The sequence below is a fragment of the Nuphar pumila genome, chromosome 5, assembly GCF_984573655.1.
Source record: "Nuphar pumila chromosome 5, dmNupPumi1.hap1.1, whole genome shotgun sequence".
Classification (NCBI taxonomy): Eukaryota; Viridiplantae; Streptophyta; class Magnoliopsida; order Nymphaeales; family Nymphaeaceae; genus Nuphar; species Nuphar pumila.
Window position 1 is genome coordinate 24138664 of NC_143253.1, and position 22861 is coordinate 24161524.

At 37.2% G+C, this 22861-nt stretch overlaps 1 protein-coding gene and 1 pseudogene across 2 annotated transcripts; one reads left to right on the forward strand and one right to left on the reverse strand.

The window, feature by feature from the left end:
- Positions 1–32: 32 nt before the first annotated feature.
- On the reverse strand, positions 33–21926 carry LOC149837138 (mitogen-activated protein kinase 15-like). 2 transcript variants are annotated; one of them, XM_090005846.1, is made up of 10 exons: positions 21640–21926; positions 19452–19857; positions 11407–11534; positions 11248–11307; positions 4639–4788; positions 4372–4527; positions 3846–4057; positions 2854–2955; positions 2626–2753; positions 33–808 (listed from the first exon to the last, which is right to left on the reverse strand). In XM_090005846.1, the coding sequence occupies exons 1-10, from the start codon at positions 21664–21666 to the stop codon at positions 537–539; spliced, it is 1641 nt and encodes a 546-aa protein (XP_089861972.1). In that variant the 5' UTR covers positions 21667–21926; the 3' UTR covers positions 33–536. The 2 variants fall into 2 exon arrangements, with proteins under 2 accessions (XP_089861972.1, XP_089861971.1); XM_090005845.1 differs by having other exon boundaries at positions 33–817.
- Positions 13487–15417, forward strand: LOC149837139 (ent-kaurenoic acid oxidase 2-like; annotated as a pseudogene).
- Positions 21927–22861: the final 935 nt, after the last annotated feature.

A 22861-nucleotide genomic window follows, 5' to 3' on the forward strand; every position in this document is an offset into this window, starting at 1 on the left:
CGTAAGCAGAGTTTCTTGAAGAGCAAATCTGGCTATTAAACAAGTTGGAAAAGTATATAAAATTAGCTTTGTTGTTATCACATTCTAAAACCGACTGAAACACCATGACTGATACAATATGATAAGAAAACCCGATTCCCTAACGTTACCACAGTTACAGAGGATTCACAAAGCAGAAGTGATCAAGAACGAAATCAATAAATAAAAATGCTAAATAAAACGAATATTAAATTTCAGTCTAAAATAATCACGAGACCTGATGTCCTCCTGGCCCATTTTGACCACCTACCCCGTTGCAGAGAAGCAGCATTAGCCAATCGATGGTTCATGGTCATCATACTTCAAAGCATCCCTTGAATCTCTGCAAACTTCTCCAACAGTCATGAGGTCACCAGCAGTTTCGCAATCCAGATCAGGCTAGCATCTCCTGGCATCGCTGATTCATGAGAGCCTGGTAGAGATGGCGCAGAGCCACAGGATTTTGCTGCTAAGGTGGCAACACTCACCAGAAGCCCACTGAATTCAGAGTCACAGAATCAGTACCAATTGCCACCACTCTGGGCTGCAGCAGCCACCTTTCTGGCAAGATATTGAGGCTTTGGTTGGATGATGTTGAGGCCACCATTTCCTTCGTCATCCTCTCTTTCAGTCTTGCTGCTTGTGTTTCTCCGAGGGTAGGAACACCCAGACATACCATATTGAGGAGGAACGGCTGGATTCCTAGCTACTCTCCTCTGTTCATAAATGTCTGCAGCTGTTGTTGAACAGTTGTAACGTGCCATTGAACCAACAACTTTTCCAGGTTTTGCTGCGCCACCTATCACAAATGAAACTCAGTTGAGGGTCCCAAGGCTGGATGTGTATTAAAATTCAACAGTTGAGCAATGTCAAGCGGGAAGCAGGATACAGTTGTGAAGTGATTATGTAAACATAAAAATCAGTATAAAGCATGGGCGGAAGCAAATAAAAAATGACATTAACACAAATATAAAACCATAATGTAAGCTTGTTATAAAAAAATTATTAATTTTTAATATGAAGAGTTAGAAAGTTAGGGAAAAGTGACAAGTGAGAGAAACGTTAAGAAAACGAACGAGATTCGATTTTGTAAACAAAGAGGAAGCAAGCTTCCCACTAAAAAGAATCAAGTTTCCCATATTTTGGAAGCAAGCTTCCCCTCCTTTCGAGGAAGTGATGAGTTTCCTGCTTCCAAAGCAAGCTTCCCCATGTAGAAAGAAGCTTTCAGTAACTATGATTCAGAAACTACACACCATCTTTATTTATTATCCTGGGTAAAGTGTGTTTGAATCACAATTGGGAAAAGGGTTGGATAAAGAAAATAAGCAATCTCCTGAGCTCTGGCTTGAAAAGAAAATGCCTTTACATGGTAACGTATGTTTGCAAACTTCGTGTGGCTTATCTTTGACAGAATTAGGAATAATAGATTTTTTCCCCTCTCACTATAAAATTATATGTTTCGCATCATGCATGTATCGGTTCATCAAATTATTAATTTTTCCTGTATCCTAGCTTCATATGCAAAGATGAAAATTGGAATTAAAGAAAATCTATATAAACTTTTTATGGATTATCCATCTAGCAATATATATATATATATATATATATAGAGAGAGAGAGAGAGAGAGAGGATAACTGGAATATGTTTACCAGCAAAATAGGTTTGCTGGTATGAACCGAGATTTTCATAGGTTTTTTATTTTTTCTAAAATTTCACCGTATGGATGTGATCTAGATGCTTGGTTTTATAGAAAAAGACTCTTGGATCATCCAATTGCGATGTATAAGAAGGCTTTAAAATCAATGGCTCAAAATTTTCATAAATATTCAAGCATAAAAAATCATGTTTTTTTATCCGATTACGATGATCCAACAGTCTATTCCTAGCAAATGGGGACCACGCCGAATGCATCTGCAGGGTTAGATTTGAAAAAAACAAAGCGTCCAAAATGCCTAGTTCATACCAACAAATGTTTTGCTGGTAATATTATTCCAGCTTTCCTATATATATATATATATATATATATATATATATATATATATATATATATATATATATATATATGTGTGTGTGTGTGTGTGTGTGTGTGTGTGTGTGTGTGGGTAATACATCTGTGCTAAATGAAACATGTTAAATGGGGTTTTTCAGCCTTTTTGTTTTTATTTTTTCAATTCTGACAGTACAGATGTAATCTATGTACTTTATTTTATAGGGATCAGCTTGTGAAGTGTTCGATTCTGACACATGGGTGGATTTTTATAAGGTTCAAAAAATCAACGGTCCAAAATTTTTGTAAATTTTTGAAGCTCCAAATATCATTTTTTTCATCGAAAATACATGATCCAGGTGTGGATTTCTAGTCAATCGACCATGCCTAACACATTTATGGGGTCAGATTGTCAGAACCGTGGAAAAGCTGAGAAACCCATTTAGCATGTTTCATTTAGGACAGATGTATTATATATATAGGACTCCAGAAGGACGAGCAATATGTGGTGACAAAAGATTATAGGACTCAGGAAAATTTTTGAGTGTTGATAATGTCAAGTGTAAAGTTTTAAGCAGCAGCTGAAACCTGTTGTAAACACGCAAGGACATGGCCTTACCTTGGAGGATTCTATGAGGGGCTTGAAGTGGTTCTTTAGTTGGTGTGGGCCCACAGCTCCTTTCAGGTTGCACTTTTCCAGCATCGGAAGGACTCTGTGCTGCTTTGCTTGAATATAAGACGCATGGCCTGCAATACAGAAGTTCACAATATTTCTTTGCTCCTTTGGCAACCTGATGATGCATCATATGATTAAGTGAATAGTGAAGCATATACTATGAGATGTTACCTTGGTAATGATGCATGTTGCCTTTCAGGCGGAGCACCGGTTGTACCATTCCCATAATGCTCTTCAAGATAGGCAAACTGTTTCTTAAATTGATCAACAGCACTGTAGGAAAAGAATATGCAAAGCATTCACATGTAAGTATACATAATGAAACCCTCTCAACGCAAACTCTAGGCTGTTACACTGCAGATCAGTCAAGATTTTCCATGATATATACGCTTCATATTTAAGTTTAGCTTTGGAAAGCAAGAAAGAATTCCACTTAATAAGGCCATATATCAGGCTTTAACAGTTCTATAAGAAAACTAATAGTTGTCCCAATGTATAAGAATTTAAAATATTAAACATAGTATGATTTATGGTTTAAGTCAAGATCTATGTCTCTTAACATCTGACCTTTATTTAAGATTCTGCAACTTCAAATTTTAGCATCAGACAATTGTGATTATGGTACCATGGTTTGGGGGTAGGATCAACCTCACATTTTTAATATTGGACTTTGCAGAGTCTGAGATATAGGGTACAGATGGAACTGTGTCTGCAATTGGACGCTCTGATACACGAGACTTGACTCATCCAATACAGTCCAGATCATTGGAATTCATTGCTTCCAAATGAAAGTTTCAAGCAGACGCTGAACTGGCCAAGGACTTGGATAATGCTATGATCCCAATGTTCACAGCCAAGTCCACAGAAACTTAATTGAACCTGTCAGACTAGTGATTTGTTCTCTATCAGTCTTCATAGGCAAAGCTATTGGGGTAAACAAAGCAACCTCAGTCAAGAAGAAATGGTGTTGCCTTATTTGAACTTTAGGCAGTTGACATTGCATTTCTTTTAGCTGAAGACAGATCTAAGATTCTAGAGAATAGAGGTTCAAGTTCCATTAATTCTTAAAAGTTTTAGACAGAATGATTTTGTTTTAAGCTTCGTTGATTTTGCCAAGGTCTTATTGGCTAAAAAATGTGATTTTGAGGCCAAGAACTAGATACCTTGGGTACATAAAACCTGCACTTTCAGTGCCCTCTAAGAACTCTCTGAGCATCTTTGGATGATACTCAAGGATTTCTCTGTAGATGAGCTCCCTTACGTCTTCCTTTGTTATCCTTCTCCTTTCAAATTCAAACTCCATTTTCGTGACAGGCTGAGCAGAAGGCTCCCTCTCAACCTTTGCCAAACCCTTAAAATAGGGATCCGCCAAAGCCTGACACCTTGTGACAACATTTTTCTTTGTTAGAATGTGAATGAGAAGTGGTATTAACAAAATGCAGTTTGAAAGATGGATATTAATTCCATCCACAGTTTGAAAGCCTGGCTGTTGAGACTTCAGGAAATGAATGAGTTGACCAAATGTAGCATGACTTGGTGCCACCAACTCAACACTGATCTTACCCAGTCAGCCCAAGCCAAACTACTCTGCAATCTAGTACTACAGCAAGAATAAAACCTCTCCATTACTGAAGTGCACTTGCAGGCTTTAAACAGGGTCCCAAAACGAATGGACACATTAAACAGTACCTCTTCAGCAGTAGGCCGGTCCTTTGGTTCAAATGCCAGCATTCTTTCCAATAAACGTAGAGCAAGTGGATCCACATTCGGAAACTTCTGTGTAAATGGAATTGGTTTCTTCTTGCGCATGCCACCCAAGTATCGCCTGGCTTTTTCATTACGTACCTGCATTAGTTGGATTACATGAGCCTTTAGTTTGAAAAAACAAATCTAAAAATTACTGAGATTAGTGATCTAGAATTTGTAACGGCCACTTGTATAGAACAGGAAATGTACCCTGGCAATGGCATCTGGGGAAGGTGTCCCTAACAAATCTGTCATCAGATCTAATTGGTGGACCACATTTTTTCCAGGAAAGAGTGGCTTGCCAGTCAAAACTTCAGAAAAGATGCAACCAATGCTCCAGATATCTATCGCTGGAGTGTACTGAAAAACCAAATTTCAGATGAAAATGAGACAGCAACCATTAAATAGAAAGAATATGCCAACAAACAATGCAGATTCAATGAAATTATAGAGAAGCTAGGAACCACTACCATCTGTCTTATGCTTCAGAATTTCTAGAGGCACTTTAGAGTCAACAAGGTTATTTTAGTGGCACAAAGAATGATTGAAACAAATGAACCAATTGGAGAAAAGAAGAGATCGGATAAGCGTTCCTTTGGTTTTCTTTATTTCACTTTTTTTAATTTGCGTAATTTACATATAAGCACATAATGTTGGTGAATTTACATTTAGCAGCCTAAGTTTTCAAATATTTAAGATGAAGACACCTTTTCAAGAAATTGCTCAAATGATCGCCCATGTTATTTTTATGCTTTGAAATTACTTCTGGAGCAACAAAAATGAGAAGCTACACAAGTGACTGTAATGAAATATGCGGAAAAGGAAAGTATGTCCTACAATGGACATTCACACATAGAAATCAAAGAACATGTCCAAAAGAGGACATACACAAAAGCCAATAATGGCTAGAAAGCATAAAATCTTATAAAGGCACAAAGAGGCTTGAAGAAGCCACACATTACAAAGGGGGAGACCCCACTTATTTATAGGCAAGAGAGAAGTGAGGGAGAGTTAGAGAAAATAGAGAGAGAGGGACCATTAGGAGTCCCAACAAGGAGTCGTTGGGCTCCCAACGGTCACAATTGTGACCGTTGGGGGCCCAACGACTCTTTGTTCGGGCCCCCAATGGCTGTGCATTTAATGCACAAAAAGAACAAAAAATAAACAAAAAATAAATAAGAAAAAAAGGAAAAAGAAGAAAAGTAAAAAAGACTACAATGCCCCTATTGGGCGAGTTTACAGAACTACCCCTTATCGGGTAGTGTGTGATAAACATATATATATATATATATATATAAATATATTGATTACATATATTTTAACACCCTCCCTCAAGCTTTACGGGGATACAACCGAAAGCTTGTTGAGAAGAAACATGAAACGAGGAGCAGCAAGGGCTTTGGTGAAGAAGTCCGCTAACTGGTACTCGGATGTGACGTAGGGCAGTGTTATGGTGCCTTTTAGGTATTCATCTCGAACATAGTGGCAATTCATCTCTATGTGTTTAGTACGCTCATGGAAGGTGTGATTGCTTGCAATATAGATAGCACTCTTGTTATCGCAACACATCTTCGAAGAAACTGAGATGATGATGCCCATATCATTGAGGAGGCTTCTAAGCCACACAAGCTCCATGGTTGTAGTGGCCATTGCACGATACTCCGCTTCTGTTGAGGACAATGACACTTTGTGCTGCTTCTTGCATCTCCAAGAAATCATAGAGTCACCTAGGAAAACACAAAAACCAGTGGTTGAGACTCTATCATTGGGATTTCCTCCCCAATCAGCATCTGTATAAGCAATTAAATCAAGAGATGATGAAGAGGAAAGAAAAACTCCCTTAGTTATGGTGTCTTTAATATATCTGACAATCCCTAAGACTGCACTCATGTGCACAGTTGTGGGTGCATGTTGAAACTGACTGACGGAGTGAACTGCATGAGCTATATCTGGCCGAGTGATGGATAAGTATGTCAGAGACCCAACGAGTTGACGGTACGGAGTAGGATTCTCGAGAAGTGTCTCATCTTCCAGCCTTAGCTTTGCATTGATAACCTCAGGGGTTTCTGTCTTCTTATCATCCGAAATTCCAGACTTGGAACAAATGTCAGCGACAAGTTTCATCTGAGAGAGAATATACCCTCGGAGTGAATAGGCAACTTCAATACCTAGAAAATATTTTAAGAAACCAAGGTCAGACATGTCAAAATTTTCTTTTAAAATTTTCTTAATATCATGGATTCCTTGCTCATCACTTCCAGTGATGATCATATCATCAACATATAGTAGTAGAATAACTACAGAGGACCCTGCACTTTTCACAAACAACGCAGTGTCAGTATAACATGAACGAAATTTTAAACTAGTCATTACATTGTTAAATCTGTCATGCCAAGCCTTTGGAGTTTGTTTTAACCCATATAGTGCCTTTTTAAGTTTAAAATTTTTATTTTCACCAATAGATACTCCTGGTGGAGGATCCATATATACCTCTTCACTTAGTTCGCCATTAAGAAATGCGTTCTTAACATCCAATTGATAGATAGGTCATTTTTTAACGGATGCAACCACAATAAGAGTCCTAACACTAGTCATTCTAGCTACGGGAGCGAAGGTTTCTTCATAGTCTATTCCGTACTCTTGAGCATATCCTTTGGCTACCAACCTAGCTTTATAACGTTCTAATGACCCATCACTTTTAGTTTTAATTTTGAAGACCATCTACATCCAATAGACTTCTTTCCAGTGGGTAACAAAGTTATTTCCCAAGTTTTAGCCTTTTCAAGGGCACTAAGTTCTAGTTTCATGGTTTCAACCCATCGAGGAATGTTTTTTGCTTCATTATAGTGTGATGGTTCATGATAAGAGTGTAATGCAATTAGGCATGCCTTTTCATGGTTTCAACCCATCGAGGAATGTTTTTTGCTTCATTATAGTGTGATGGTTCATGATAAGAGTGTAATGCAATTAGGCATGCCTTATATTTAGGTGTTAGGGACTCATAGGAAACAAACCTATGAGGAGGATTGGAGATTCGGCTAGATCTCCTTAAAGAGGTTTCTTCTATGTTGGAATTTTGAGAATATTTTTCTAAAGCACTTATGGGAGTTTCTTGACCACGCCTAACATAGGTTTGAATAGACCTATTCTCAAAATTATTACTTCCATTTTCAACATTACTAAGAGGAGTATCCTCTAAATCATTAGGAACTTCCTCTTCGTGAGGAGTTACATCTTCTTGAGAGAGAAGATCAAATAAGAAAGCATATTCGCTTTCATCAATATCTTTATTTTTCTCAAAGCCGTTCTCATTTTCTAAAAAGGTAACATCTTTGGATACATATAGTTTGTTGCTTTTGGGGTCGAAGCACCTAAAACCTTTTTTATTTTCTCCGTATCCTAAGAACACACATTCGATAGCTTTGGGAGATAACTTATCTCTTTTATGTGTAAGGACAAAACACTTACACCCAAAAATTCTTAATCTATTAAAATCGGGTGTTCTTTCAAAGAGTTTTTCATATGGAGATATATTTTGTAGAGATGAGGATATCATTCTATTTATCAAATAAGTGAAAGTTAAGGCGGCTTCGACCCAATAGCATTTTGAAATTTCTTTGAAAATGAGAAGAGTCCTAGTGGTTTCCAAGATGTGTCTATGCTTTCTTTCGGCTAGACCGTTTTGTTGAGGAGTCCTAGGACATGACCTTTGATGACAAATGCCATTGATTTTTAAGTATTCTTGAAATTCATTTGATAGATATTCTCCACCGGAATCGGATCAAAGAATGAAGATATTACTTGAAAATTGGTTTTTGACAATCATATGAATTTTTTTAAAGAAATTAAAAACTTCGGATTTTAGATTGAGAAAATAGATCCACACATATCGAGTGTAGTCATCAATGAAAGTAACATAATATGAGTATCCTCCTTTTGATATGACTGGAGAAGGACCCCAAACATCCGAATGGACTAATTCAAATGGTCTTTTGGACACAAATGTCCTATTTGGAAAAAGGGTGGATTTCATTTTTCCAAAAATACAACTCTTGCAAACAAAATGTTTCTCATTACAAAATTTCTTTCCAAAAGGAAAGAAGTACATTTTTTAGAAGCTTGGATGTCCAAGTCTTTGATGCCAAGTTTCAATATTTTTATCTTGGACATGATTACAAAATGAGTTAGTGGAAAGTTTCAAATTGTTCATGTAGTAGAGATCTCCCCTCCTATGGCCTTGCCCAATCCGCTTCTCGGACTGGAGATCCTGTATAGAGCAATCCTTGGTTGAGAAGGAGATTTCACATCCATGATCACATATTTGAGAAACAGATAAAAGATTTAAATTAAGTTGAGGTACTACCCTTACGTTTGGCACAAAAAAATCTTTTGAAAAGTTTAAAGTTCCAAAACTTTTAACTTGTAAAGAGGTACCATCGGCGGTGGAAACAAACGAATTTTTGGAGTTGCTACATACATTGGATAGTCCATTTTCAATAGGGGTCATATGAAAGGATGCTCCAGAATCAAGAATCCAAGAAGGCATACCTGGAGGAGAGTAAGAGGCAATGGCGGCTCCCGAAGTTGACGGCGATTTGAGTAGAATTTGAAGTACTTCGGATAGTTGAGCAAGAGAAAAGGACTCTTTCCCTTTCATTGGCTCCTCCTTTTGTGAAATTTCTTCAATAATAGCAACTTTACCTTTTAGAGGTTCATTTATCTTCGGACAATTAGGTCTTATATGACCCGGTTCTTGACAATGATGGCAAATGGCTTTCCTATAATTGCCATTATAGTTATTTTGCCTCCCAAAGTATGGAGGCTTATAAGCTTTCATATGATTGCCGGGTTTAGACACGGAAAGAACTTCATCTCCTCCTTTAATCATGCCAAGACGTGTTTCTTCTTGGCATATTTCGGCTATGGCATCTTCCAATGGAAGATGTTTAGATCTATGAAGAAGGGAGGATCTAACTTGTTCATATTCGGGCCTAAGCCCATGTAAAAATTGAAAAAAGTGTTCTTTTTTCATTTGTTCTCTTCTCATTTCCACATCTTCACTAGATACCCATTTGGGTTCAAGAAGGGATAGCTCATCCCATAAGGGTCCAAGAGTGCTATAGTAATCTCTTACACTCATTTCACCTTGCTTAATGGTACGGATTTTTTCTTGGATAAAGAATTGACGAGCAAGGTCTTTTTGGGTATACATACCTTTCATAAAGAACCATGCTTCATTTGCTAGGCGGAATTTAGCAATGTTGGCGCAAATCTTTAGCTCCACGTTGTTCATGAACCATGCAAGAATTTTTGCATGCTTACTTTCCCAATCTTCTACCTTCGATTGGTGATCTTCAATAGCCTTCATGCGAGCATTTCCTTCTAGATTTTTTTCTTGATTACCATCCATTTTCGTAAGTTGAAGTTGAGGTTCCCTAATGGTGCCCATAACATATCCCCAAAGCTTTTTACCTTTGAGGTTGTTCTCGATGACGGCGGCCCACATCATGTAGTTAGTACCATTAAGCTTGAAGGAGAGATCAAACTTTTGTTCTCCTTCCATCATATAATCAAGAATGGAGGACAAACCAAGAGAGAGGAATAACTAGAAAACTAGCTATATGAATCAAGAGCACAACCAAGGCTCTGATACCATGTAATGAAATATGCGAAAAAGGAAAGTATGTCCTACAATGGACATTCACACATAGAAATCAAAGAACAAGTCCAAAAGAGGACATACACAAAAGCCAATAATGGCTAGAAAGGATAAAATCTTATAAAGGCACAAAGAGGCTTGAAGAAGCCACACATTCCAAAGGGGGAGACCCCACTTATTTATAGGCAAGAGAGAAGTGAGGGAGAGTTAGAGAAAATAGAGAGAGAGGGACCATTGGGAGTCCCAACAAGGAGTAGTTGGGCTCCCAACGGTCACAATTGTGACCGTTGGGGGCCCAACGATTCTTTGTTGGGCCCCCAATGGCTGTGCATTTAATGCACAAAAAGAACAAAAAAGAAACAAAAAATAAATAAGAAAAAAAGGAAAAAGAAAAAGGAAAAGAAGAAAAGTAAAAAAGACTACAATGCCCCTATTGGGCGAGTTTACAGAACTACCCCTTATCGGGTAGTGTGTGATAAACATATATATATATATATATATATATATATATATATATATATATATATATATATATATATATATATATATTATATTGATTACATATATTTTAACAGTGACATTGAACAATTAAGAAAAAAACCAAGGCTGAAAGTGTCATTTAAAAGAGTTATAGGGTTATGTGATGTAAAAAGTAACACAGATGGTCATGGCAGGCATTTATCTTACATAATTGAAAATTGAGGCAGCTAAACATAATCTTGCCATACTTTAGGCACCTATGCGCAAATTACCCTTTTATTTCCTATTCATTTTTTTTTGGAGGGGGGTTGTGGTGGTGGTGGAGAGAAGATACATGAGAAAAGAGGGATACTGGATTACCTAATTTAATATTATTTACAGGTGAACTAACCTCACTGGCATGATTTATGTTTAGAATACTTAAGTGGAAGTCTAACACCACGAGTATGATCTGTATAGTTTTTCTGGTTAACAATGATAATTTAATACCTTTGCGTAAATTGATAATTGATATAGGTTGAATTAATGTACAAAAATTTAAGCAGTCATAAACTTAATAAGCACCAAAACAAGTCATCCAAAATTTTATTTACTTAAATAGTGTATCCATCCATCTTGGCATAGTACAATACATAAGAAATTACATAGCAATGCTGAAAAATATCAACACAAATTCTCACCTTTGAAAAGAAGGATCCACATAATTCAGGAGCCCTATACCATCTTGTTGCCACATAATCCTGAAAATGGAAAAAGAAAAGGTAAAGCAAGAACTAAGGATTAATTGCAGAAACAATTGTGAAGGTCAAATTGTGAATCAATTGGTGCATAATACATACCGTCCAGAAAATTGCTGTAGGAGTATCATTAAATGCAACCCTTGCAAGACCAAAGTCACAGATTTTGAGCTTGCAGTCTGCATTTGCTAAAATGTTTTTTGGCTTAAGATCTCGGTGGAAAACATTAGCTGCAGAATTCAGAAAACGAATTTCAGAATATCATAGAAACAGTAAAAAACAAACATTTATATAAAGATCCCTGGATAAGCTGCATAAGACTTTAACCCCTGATAGTAAAACAAAATGATCATGAGCACATGTCTAAGCAGTTCGCAAATAGACCACAGTGACCACATACAACATCTGCTAAAGATAAAACAATCAAAAGCTAAAGATTGAAACTAAAGTTGGAGCTATGAAGGAAAAGATAACTGAAGGCAATGAAGTAAATCAAGCACCATTGTAATATACAAGTATACAACAAGTCATGAAACTATATGCCACCAACATATTCATATTAGATTACCTAATAGCATCTTGCCTTTGGAATAATGAATTGAAATGAACATTAACAGCTTAACATGTAACACATTGTGCCAGAAATTAACAGTCCAAGATACCAGGAGAATCAGATATTGAAACTTCAATCATCAAACAAGCCAAGAGAACCATCAAGTATTGAAACTTCAATAATCTTTTTTGTAATTCAAGAAAAATATAATTAAGGCTCGCACCAAATAAATGAATATGTTGATGGCAAGTCAAGGACACTATAGCTAAGGATCAGTGTAATATGTTGATACTATAATTAAGATTTGCACATTGTCCTTGTGTTTCTCGGGCATAGATGGACCCAACAAGCAAAACAGCATTTTAAGTATCAGCATTGAACAATCCATAGTTCTTGGGTTGGAAACAAATACAGGGTGGCAACAGAAGATTTTGTTCTGTCTCAAAGTTCCAGTTTGCTTTATGTTTTTCAGTCATGACCAAGTCAAAGACATCCCAAACCCAGAAATAATGTTTATACAGGTTGCATTACTCCCAAGTATTGGTTAAGCACAACATATGAGAAAATAAAGGAAACAAGATGAAGAAATAGTGAATGAAGAGGAGGGTGAATGACAAGAGAGAACATGGAGAACACAACCAGACCCAGGTGCTATTTACTCATAAACATAACCAAAAGGATACACTTGAATATCTAGGTGAAGATGCTACTAACAGGACATGTGAAATGCTGATACGAAAAAGACAAATTTGCCATTATCCCAAGGTATGACCCTTCAAATTGGAGCAAGGATGTCAACCATTTGCTTGATCTTGGTTTGTGTATGATCTCAGGAAAAGTTTTGCCAGAATAAATATTATGATATCAATCGTAGTCATCATAATCATGGCCTAACAGCTACTTCAGGTCTTAAGGCATCACAATGTGGAACAAAGAATAACTTAGCTACAAATATTTCATGGATGAAGTGATTCCCCATTTTACAACTAGCAGCTACGTGAATAAAAGCATCATATCGCAGTATAATTAGGTGGGGAACTCACATCCACCCCTAAACAAATAAGTAGCACTCCTCCAAAGCAGGGGCGAAGCCATGTTATGGGGACTGGTGCCTGACCGAAAGGAGGCTAAGATACCCAAAATCAAATCCCGATTCCCCCCCCCCCCAAATCTCTCTCTCTCTCTCTCTCTCTCTCTCTCTCTCTCTCTCTCTCTCTCTCTCTCTCTCTCTCCGTCTCCGTGACCCCACAGGCCACAACGAGGGGTGGCACCACAACGGCTTCCTGCCTCCCGCGGCTCCACCCCTGCCCGCAACCCCACAAACCACAATGGCCTCCAACGGTTGGAGGCTCCACCCCTGCCCGCAACCCCACAGGCCACAACGACAACACCCTGTCGGGCCCCCACTCCCTCTTTCTCTCTTGATTCCCTCCCGGCCTCCCCCGACGGCCGACCCCATGTCTCTTTCTCTGTGTGTGTGTGTGTGTGTCGTGTGGGCCGCTCTCTCTCGTTGTCTCGCCCTCCGCCCCTACCCCGAGCTAGGCCCCCACTCTCTCTCTTTCTCTCCTGATTCCCTCCTGCAAACAAGTTCTAATGGACGATCAGCACTTCGAGCATAGATGACATATTTCTACTGTTGAACTCATTGGGAAAGTCTTGTTGGTATTTCCTATGAAGAACATAAGCGTTTACGGCCCCTAACAGCTTCACCTGTGAATGGACCTGAAGCATTGTTCACTTATCTGGGATTTATTAAAAAGATTGTGAAATCTTCTTTGGAGAAATGGGCAGAATTTGGACCAATCGAATTCCTCACTGAAATTAGAAGGTTTACAATCAAGATAATTATGCACATTTTCCTTGGTTTGGAGGGTGACTTTAGAATGTGAATACACCACTTTGAACTATAGTGTACGAGCTATGGCAATCAATTTCTCGAGTTTTGCTTATCACAAAGCACTTAAGGTTTACATTTTTCATTTTCATTGTTTTTAGCATTTGCTTTCAATTTCATATTGCCAAGTAGCAACTAGCAAGTAGGAAAATTTTGTGTTTCTCTGCAACCAATTGATATATAAAATTGTGATTGATCGTAGAGAAATATAAAATTGTGATTGTTTCCAGGCCCAGAAAAGGTTGCTATTAGTTCTTCAATCTATTGTTGATGAAAGGAGAGAGCGGAAATCAGGGAGTCCAAATCATGAAAGGAAAGATATGTTGGAGAAAATGGTGGTAATTTAACCGATGAAGAGATCATCGAAATTCTAGTCATGTATTTGAATGCTGGTCATGAATCTTCTACTCATGTCACCATGTGGAATACACTGCTACTACAAGAGCACCCTGATGTTTACTAAAAAACTAAGGTCGAATCTCAATCCTCCAAATAGTCAGTAAACATAAGTTGTTGAATTTGAATGTTCAGTTGCTAAGCTTGGGGGTTGAATTTCAAGCTGAGCAGGAGAAGGTCATAAAAAACAGGCCAACTGGGCAGAAGGGATTGACTATGCATGAGATCAAATAGATGGGTTATCTAAATATGGTTTGTAACTTTGTATTCACCCTTTTGTTTTTTTGTAACGGTTACTTGAAATGTTGTAAGTATTGTACCGTATCGTATGATACATATTGTAACTATAACCTAAATCGATAAGATACACACTCTTATTGCAATACGAGTGTGTATCGTATCCGTATCTTTATGGTTGTATTTTGTGCAATTCATCATTGTTTCATGTGTTATGATTTTTTTAGATTTTTTCCTGATTTTTTAGAATTTTTGAAAAATTTGTTAAAAAATTACATTTTTTTATGATATGCTACAATACGTATCTAACTTTGGGCCCAACCGATATGGGTAAAGATAAGCTACTTACAACCTTGGTTACTTGAGCTGTTAAAATTGGGCTCATGGAGATGGTCTGCAGGTGACCGGTGAGGCTTTTTGATGGGTTAGTTTTTCACCTTTAGTTTCCGGGAGGCAATTGATGATGTCAAGATTAATGGTATTTCCTTTTCTTTCCTTTGGATCTTGTTGTTCTTTCATTGCTAATGTCAACCGGCTGAGTTAGCTTATTGCACCAAGGTTACCGGAAGTGCCATACCATATGGGGAAGCACGTTTCAGAAGCGCGAAACGTGGTGCATCCGAAACGTGTGGGGAAGCACAAAAAAAATTTGGGAAGCGCACTTCCCATTTAGGTATTTTTTCATTTTTTTGTATTTTTTTTTAATTTTCTTACTTTTTTCTCTTTTTTTGCTTCCCCCTCTCTTTCTAGGTCGTTTCATGTTCGCATCTAAGTCGTCCCGCGCTTTGTGCTTCCCAAAATTTTGAAAGTGCCTCTCTTTCCGCATCGCTTCCCACTCCTGCTTCCCCAACTGACAATTCTTATCTGCACTCGTTAACCGGATTGTCAATAGTAATCTTGACTTAGACTGGTCAATTGTTAACTGTCAATATTAGTTTAATCTGGAACAGGGCCGGTGTACCGTACACCAATCATGCTAGATTACTGTCGGAAGTCGGCACTTCTGCAGGAAAGACTAAAGTACATCAAGTAGATCCAAAAAAAGTTTTTCAATGTTGTTCCCAACCTATGTCACATGGGTGCGGGTGCGGGTGTGCGTGCGGGTGCGACACGAGTGCGGCGCAATTTTAAAAAATTTGGACACGGGGACTCGGCTATATATATAAATATTTTTTAATATATATATATATATATATATATATATATATATATATATCCAGTGTGTGCATATATATGGATATTGTCCTCTAAAGTTTGGCACCAGCATTAGTGTTTTTACAAACTTTGCAAATTGTACTTTTGCCCTTGCAAAAATGGGGGTCCGAGGGTTCCCCCCGGCACGCTCATTGACCGAGTCGGACTCGGCGTTGACCGAGTCCGAGCCATGTCCGAAGCTGCACCCGTGTCGGGGAGTGTCGACTCGGGTGCGGCGCCTCCCTAGCCGAGTCCGTGTGACATAGTTCCCAACGAATTAAATAGTAGTAGTTTAGAAATGATTGCAAAGAGAGAGAGAGTAATCACCACTAACAAAAGTTATAATAACATCCATTATTTCCCTCTCAGTTATACCAAACCCAAGGGCTAGAAAGTGCAAGTTTGGCTCAGGAATGTTCACAAGGATCAGGACGTTTATGCAGAACCAACTTGGTTTGATCCATCAAGATGGGATGTAAGCAATGTGTTCCAATAAAACATCTACATTTCTGTTTTTTTTTTTTACATACATATTTTACAAAATATTTTAGTAGTACACTACTTGAGTGGCTTGTGGACTCAAACGACATGGCTGAGCCTGCTGGCTCTTGATCACCAAGTAGACCAGTTTGGACCAAGTAAACTGGTACAAATTGATCCAATCTTCTATTTTGAATAACAAGTCAGGGATTCACAGAGTCTTGAGGACTTGTATTTGGGCAGAGTAGCCCTTGTCTTAAGTCAAATCACTGAGCCTTCAATAACTACAAAGTTTTATCCCTATGTCTCTCCATATGTTTGGTTTATGCATTAGAAATTTTCATATCTGTATGGCATCTGCTAGTCTCATAAACATCTAAGCCCTACAACTCCCCACTATTTTTATCCATCTAATGATAACTCTTCTTCGGGGGTTCACACCAAAGGCTGGAGCTTTCATTCCATTGGGAGCAGGAGGCAGACTATGCCCATGGAAATGATATTTTTTTTAACATTCCATTTGATTTTTTTTAGCTTTCATTCCATTTGATTTTTTTTTAAACATGCTAGTATATTTCAATTTCCTATTAGTTTTATTATCTTCTGTTCATTGGATTGGTGCTTTCATTTATTGACCTTATGATAAAGATAAATTGGTGAAAGACATAAAATTTATTAAATATGTTTGATGTTCCTCTTCGTTTTGAGTGGCTTATACTTTTGCTAATTATTTATAAAACATTTATGATGTCCTTTGTAAATTTTTTGGAAGATTAACTAATTAATTGGCTATTTGTAGGATAGTTTTAGTATCTTCTGTTCATTGGATTGATGTTTTCATTTATTATGAAAAAGATAATTTGGTGAAAGACATAAAATTTATTAAATATGTTTGATGTTCCTTTCTGTTTTGAGTGGCTTGTAGTTTTTCTAATTATTTATAAAACATTTATGATGTTCTTTGTAGATTTTTTGAAAGATTAACTAATTAATTGGCTATTTATTTCTAGGATGTTTGTGTTCCTTTGTCACGTCTTGTTGAATGCATTTCAAGATCGAAACTTGAACTTAGTCACACTGCATTATTTATGAAAGGTACTTTCTTTGGTCTTTATATCAAACAAAGCTAAATTTTTTAAGCTAAATTTTTTAGTATACATGCATGTTATTATGACACTCTGCAATTCTTAAATAATTTCCTTTATATTACTGAAAACATGTGGAGGGGTGACAACCAATTTTCCGATAACGGTTGGGTTACATCAAGGATCTGCTTTAAGCCCTTTCCTATTTGCGATAGTGATGGATGAGCTTACGAGATCAATTCAAGAAAATGTACCGTGGTGTATGTTGTTTGCTGATGATATTGTTTTGATTGATGAGTCTAGAGCTGGGGTTAATGCTAAGTTAGAATTATGGAGACAGACATTGGAAGCTAGAGGTTTTAAGTTGAGTAAGAGTAAGACTGAATATATGGAATGTCGGTTTAGTAAGCAACGAAGTAGGGATGGGAGTGTAGTGAAGCTTGGTGAGCAAGATATACCGGTGAATGATTATTTCAAATATTTGGGATCCATCATTCAAAAGTATGGAGAAATTGATGGAGATGTAAATCATAGGATAAAGGTTGGGTGGATGAAATGGAAAAGTGCTACTGGAGTGCTGTGCGATCGTAGAATGCCATTGCGGTTGAAGGGAAAGTTTTATAGGACGACTATTAGACCCGCTTTACTATATGGTACGGAATGTTGGGCTGCCAAGAGACATCATATTCAAAAAATGAGTGTAGCTGAGATGCGGATGCTTAGATGGATGTGTGGAAATACAATAAAAGATAAGATTCGGAACGAAGAGATACGTAAGAAGGTAGGTGTTGCACCCATTGAAAATAAGATGCGAGAGAATCGTTTACGGTGGTTTGGACATATTCGGCGAAGGCCTAATGATGCTCCAGTTAGAAGGTTGGAGAAATGGGAAAATATATTAGTTAAAAGAGGTCGGGGTAGGCCTAGGAAGACTTGGATGGAGATGATAGGAAAGGATATGAATGCTTTGAACCTCACCGAGGACATGGCGTTGGATAGAAATGATTGGAGGAAAATGATTCATGTGGAAGACCCAAAATGAATTTCTTTTTTGGTTCATATCGCTGACCCCAATTGTTTTGGGATGAAGGCGTAGTTGTTTGTATTACTGAAAACATGTTGTTTAGTTTCAACCAAGGTTCCTAATTATGAATATTGCATTGTAGTTCCTCGATTTTTTTTGCACTTGCTAGTATAGTTTAAATGTTGAATTGCAAAAAAAAAACATGTAGTTACTTTTAATAAGTGCAAAAAAAATGCTCTATAGTTCCTAGGCATTTAAAATTTTCTTTTTTACTGTGCATTTGTACCCACCCTAGCTTAAATTCCTTGCTCCGCCCCTGCTCCAAAGGTTCTCACAGACTCCACCGATATCATAGACCTTATTATTAGTAAGTGTTCCCAATCTATTGTTAAACAATTAATTCATGTAATCCTTGATTTTCAAAATTTTCTTTCAAGTCATCCACATAAACAATAAGATAGATATGAGAGATTATTTGATTGCAATTTGTCTATTGTTCAATCATACTTGAGTTGTGTTCCAGGTAGAAAACAAGAAGTGTGAGGCCCCTTCCATCCCTTTTTGCATACCCATGCCCATAACTGAACTGCTGCATGCTTAGTAGAGCAGTGCGCATCCTCAATAAAGGTTTGATACACACAGGTATCAACACCTTTCTACAGATGGACATAGATTCTTTTCATAGAGAAGATAATCAAATAAGTATCACCTTTTACCATTGTTAGGTTCACACTATGAGCATAACATTCAATCCCTCAAGTTGCAAAATGTAGAAAGAAATTCTGAAGCTTTTAATTATAGCATTTTAGTAGGACACTTCACATTGTGGAAAAGAAAAAGCAATCTATCGATCAAGCGGTCAGTAGAAACTGTTCTACCAGTCTTTTGCACACCCATCCTGGGGAGTAGATTGAAACAAACTTTACTGAAAATTTGTAAGTTATCAAGAAAAGATTATTCAAGTTTCTTATTAACATGCCTTTTTTACCGACTAGACAAGCTATTTAGAGTACAAACTTAGACTACCATGCAGAAAGTCAGAACTCATAAAGAATCATTAAGATTAGATTTCATTGTTACATCCACTTCCACTATTTGGGTAAACAAAATGAGAATTTTTTGAAGTACAACAGCCGAATTTCAGAAATAACACTTTCCCCTAAAGCAGTTAGCTAATCTCCTGATAAGAAATTACACTGCAGGCACACAATTACTGAAAGCATAGACTGAAGAAAGAAGCTATACAGCAAGATATTTATGTTCTAGTCTGTAGATTCCATCTACCTGAATGTATGTACTTTAAACCTCGAAGAAGCTGATAGAGGAAAAAACGATAATGTTCTGGAGTTAAGTCATCATTAGCTTTGATAACCTGGTGCAAATCTGATTCCATAAGTTCAAACACCACATAGATATCTTTGAATTCCCTTCTAGAAGGAGGCAAAAGAATGTGCTTGATTTCCACAATGTCAGGGTGACGCAAAAGTCTCAGAAGCTTAATCTCACGCAAAATTCTGGTAGCATCAGAAACATGTTCAAAAATATCATTGATCTTCTTAATTGCAACTTTTTCTCCTGTATGTGTATCATAAGCAGAGCACACAACACCATAGCTCCCTTTGCCAATAACCTCTTCAATCTTGTACCGGTTGCCTTCTCCATATTCAGTGAAGAAATCCACTTCTGATGCCTGCATCAGCAACAGGCATTTGTCAGTTCCTGGCATCAACTTAGTAACTGAAAAAGAAGAAAAAATGATCATGTGTATGCTTTGGTGCAATTTTGGAGCCATGTCTCCAACAGAATGGAGCCACAAATCAAGGCTGACTACCCTTCTTTGAATTTTCCCATATCTTTTGGTTATTTCCCAAAATGCCACCTTTGTAATGTGGCAGTACTCTATTGTTAGCTTGGTTTTGATATCCAAGAAGATAGTCACTGCATGACTACTCCAGAGAAAGGAAAAAGGAAAATTCTGAAGGTCTGGGACAGGTTTCCAGTGCGATGAAAACCAATTTACACTTTAGTATAGACAAACAAAAGATGAAAAATCTAAAATGATCATGTGTATGCTTTGGTGCAATTTTGGAGCCACGCGTCAAGGCTGACTATCCTTCTGTGAATTTTCCCATATCTTTTGGTTATCTCCCAAAATGTCAGTGATATCCAAGCAGATAGTAACTGCATGACTACTCCAGAGAAAGGAAAAAGGGAAATTCTGAAGGTGTGGGACAGGTTTCCAGTACCACGAAAACCAATTTACAATTTAATATAGAGAAACAAAAGATGCAAAATCCAAATGAAAAATTAGACTGCCTGATTTGGGGATAATGTCCCAATAATATTTCAGAATCAAACTCTTCGATCCTGAAATAAGAAACACCTTTTTAATAGAAGATTGCTACGAGGAATTCCATAGAATGTATATTTCCAATTGGTATGAAAAACATGTATCCATATCAAATAAGTGAAACTGCAAAGTTAGTTAGAGGACAAAGCACAGGAAAACTATAACAGTAACATCATGTTTACTACAAGGAGAGAACCAGGAGTTAATCGGGATGAAACAAATAAAGAAGAAGAGGGTCTTTACAAAACTAAGGAGCAAGAAAAAGTAAAAAGTTACATCACATTAAGAAGAAAAAATAATTTCTAGGAAACAAAACATTTTGTTCGAACGAAAAAAAAAGAAAGATTACCGATAAGATGCAATGAGGAACTGTAATTTTGATAAAAGAAATCGTAAAATATCAGAAAGAAATAAAACTTAAACTAAAGAGACATCAAATACATAAAACAGAAACAAAAGATCATCAGGGACTGAAGCAACAACGAAGCTAAAAGAATAACGCATGAGATAGATTACATCAGAAAAACTTAAAAAAAACGTTTATGAGGGCTACAAATCATTATATCATCATGAAGAAACAAAAACTCAACAAACTCTGTCAGAGAGAAGCTGAGAACATTTCACAAAGCAGATAAACACACGCACAAAAATATAATCTAATTGAAGAAAAACAAAAAGATGAACAACGTAAACGATGATAACAAGTATCGGAAGATCAAAAGAAGACATAAGATCCAGAAAGAAAAAAAACCGTAAAAGCATTAAAAGCAATCCGAACAGGCCTGGAAAAAAACAAGAAAAAGATAATGGAGTCATAAACAGAATCAATAACCACAAAATCAACACACATTTACCGAATTCTACCAACGATAAGCAAGAAAGCAAGCATCAGATTCATTAAAAACGAAACTGGATCGTTTTGGCTACATATTTTCTTCAAATTAAAGAAAAAAGTCGATCCATGTCTAATAAATAAAGAACTATTGTGCAAAAAGTTCAAATTCACAGCAACGAAATTCTTGAGGAACGACAAAACTAAACAAAGAAAGGATCAAGATCCATCAACCTCTCCAGACGAAAAAACAAAAAAGGAACAGAGATCTAGAAAAAGATAGAAATCACCTTCCTCCTCAGATCCGCCTGCATCATCCCGCTGAATCCCTTACTTTTCCCACGAATTCACGTCAAGAAAACGCGATCACTCGAAAACGAACACAGACGAGCCCAAATATAATGGGAAAAAACGCGAATTCGCAGCTGGAAACAGAGTGGGGAAATAGGTTGTGAGATCGATTTCCGAGTGAACCCTTTTAGTTCGAAGGAAGAAATTCGGTGGGAATTTCGTCGTCGAGTGAGGGTTTTCCTCTCGACGAGAGAGGGTGGGCGGAGTTATTTACAAAAGAAAAAGCGAACTCATTTATAAGAAATAATAAAACTCGCTTTTTCGTTAACTAAAAAATAGGTGGAATCCACAGATAGCAGCCGAGTTCAACAAGGAATCCGCCCATCTTTGGGCGATAAACTACAAAATTACCACTGAGGATGAAGGGGTATCTTCAGTTCTGGGAATGAAATGTCTATAATGACCTCATCTTTTTATGAAATGTCCTGGGAGGAATTATTGGATATGCCGGCGCGCTGTGCACCGTTTGTTTGTGCGATGGATGGTCTGTATTGCTCGATAAAGATGCCACATACATGGGGTGAGGATGATAACGTTGGCGAGAGCAGATTACTAACGCTAATCCTAATGTCTTCGATGAGCACATTACACATATTTGGTGCTATCGAAGGTACGGAGCTATTGAATACAAATCACTTTTTTCCTACTTTCTATGGGGATCAGATTGAGTCGATAAGTTTGAAGTGATGGTTTACAAATCAATAGTACCGTACCTTTAATTGCACCAAATATTAACCCATTTTTATAAGCACTCTAAATTATGTGGTATGAGATTTGGATTGGTTTTTTATATTCGATATAGCTAGAATCAAACTAGTTATTTGGACAGGTTTAGGCAACGTTGGGTGGCCCGACCCATTTAGGGTCTGATCATGTATCTTGCTTGAGCCTATCATCTCGATTATTGAAATTAAGATATGTAAATTGGGCTACGGGGGATTGACAAAATGGGGGCTTTAACTTAACTTATATACTTTAATTTCAAAATATACTGTTTAAGTAAATTTATATACAAAATACTCATGTATGTTTGGTTATATCCGTCTAAAATCACAGTGCAAACCCACACGTGGAAATTAATTCGATGAGAATATCATTCAATATTAAGGTTGGTATTTTTTCTACTCCAAAATACACAAATCGGGTCTGTTTCAGGGGGTT

Coding starts and splice junctions, on each gene's coding strand:
- LOC149837138 (XM_090005845.1), bottom strand. CDS start 21,666: ATGATGCAGGCGGATCTGAGGAGGAAG. Junction 2,956..3,845: donor GCAGGTTTTATGTACCCAAG/GTATCTAGTTCT, acceptor CTTTTCCTACAG/TGCTGTTGATCAATTTAAGA. Junction 2,754..2,853: donor CAACATGCATCATTACCAAG/GTAACATCTCAT, acceptor TCTGTATTGCAG/GCCATGCGTCTTATATTCAA.